At 50.4% G+C, this 1,395-nt stretch overlaps 1 gene segment (V, D, J or C); it reads left to right on the top strand.

Annotated features, from left to right (window-relative positions):
* LOC105309121 overlaps nt 1–1,142 on the top strand; it is a gene marked incomplete at its 3' end in the record, with an annotated part of 5,669 nt that extends 4,527 nt beyond the window's left edge. The window contains 1 exon segment of the V gene segment in view: nt 1,078–1,142. Coding sequence covers nt 1,078–1,142 — 65 coding nt within the window.
* Nucleotides 1,143–1,395: the final 253 nt, after the last annotated feature.

Here is a 1,395-nt window from a genome sequence, read left to right as displayed (position 1 = left end):
GTTCCCAGGTCATCAAAATGGCAGCCAAGTGTAGTGCGGAATTCCTACCCCATGAACTCTGAGAGGTTTGTGATGAATTGGAAATAATATTAGTGATAATGACTATGAGGACTGTGGTCATGATGATGGTGATGATGATGATACACATGCTCAACTTTAGTTTAGAGCTTTAGTGCAAGACGAGTTTGGGACAGTAGCCATATTTTTGCACCCCAGGAAGGTGGCTGTGATCAGAAAAAGTTAGAGTCTATGGCTGATTTTCTTAGAAGCAGCTTAGAAGCAGCTGGGGAACTCTACTCCTTCCTCTTCAGGCACCTGCCCAGCCCCCTCTAGCAGGTGAGAATGATCTCTGCTAACTCCTCCCTTACAAAACCCAGATGAGTCTGCGCCTATGCCACTCTGAGCAAGCCTGATTCCGTCTGATCTTGTAAGCTAAGCAGGGTCTGGCCTGGTTAGTACTTGGATGGGAGACCACCTAGGAAGACCAGGTGCTTTAGGCATAAAGAAAAAAAAAGAAAAAAGAAAGAAAGAAAAGAAAGCCAGATAATGAGTACATTTGCATAAACTCTAAACCATCACCATCCCCAAAGGACTGAGAAAGGAATAAGAGGGGGTTGGGGAGGCCAATGAGGTCTCAGGAGAAAGAGCTCTGAGGAGACCCTACCATGGCCTGGACCCCGTACCTGTTCCCCCTCCTCATTCTCTGCACAGGTGCTGCCCCTGAGGCGCTGCCTACATCTGAGCCCCCATAGGACCCTGAGCTAGAGCTCTGCCAAACCCTGGTCTCAGCCTAGACAGGACCTCATTTGGAACCCCTGGGACCGGGCCCTTCATCCTCAGCCCTTTCTCCTCTTTTCTCTTGCAGGCTCCCTGGTTTGCTATGAGCTGACCTAGCTGCCCTCACTGTCTGTGGCTCTGAGATAAAGGGCCAGAATCATCTGTTCTGCAGATATCACTGAGAATGTAATTATATGCACTGGTACCAGTAGAAGCCTGGCCAGGCCCATGTGCTGGTCACATATTATTTTGGCAACCAGCCCTCAGGGTTCCCTGACTGATTCTCTGACTCTATCTCAGGGAACACTGCCACCCTGACCATCAGCAGGGCCCGGGCCGAGGACGAGGCTGACTATTACTGTGAGGTGTGGATATTGCCAGTGATGAAACACACAATGACATAGGCACATGGGCGGGTGAGACACAGATTCCCGTCCCCGTCACTGTCACATTCTCCTCCAGCCCTAGGAGGGTGAGACATGACACCTCTGGCCCAGGTTCCCAGATCTGACATCCCCAGGCAGCCTTGTCCTCCGTGCCCTCCAGACTTGTTCTGCAGAGGGTTCACTGGGAGATAGTACATGAAATTAATTCTGCACAAGGAGTCCCTTTGTTTAA

Source organism: Pteropus vampyrus, unplaced genomic scaffold, assembly GCF_000151845.1.
Source record: "Pteropus vampyrus isolate Shadow unplaced genomic scaffold, Pvam_2.0 Scaffold673, whole genome shotgun sequence".
Lineage (NCBI taxonomy): Eukaryota > Metazoa > Chordata > Mammalia > Chiroptera > Pteropodidae > Pteropus > Pteropus vampyrus.
The sequence above is the reverse complement of the archived record's forward strand: the minus strand, read 5'-3'. Positions and strand labels throughout refer to the sequence as shown.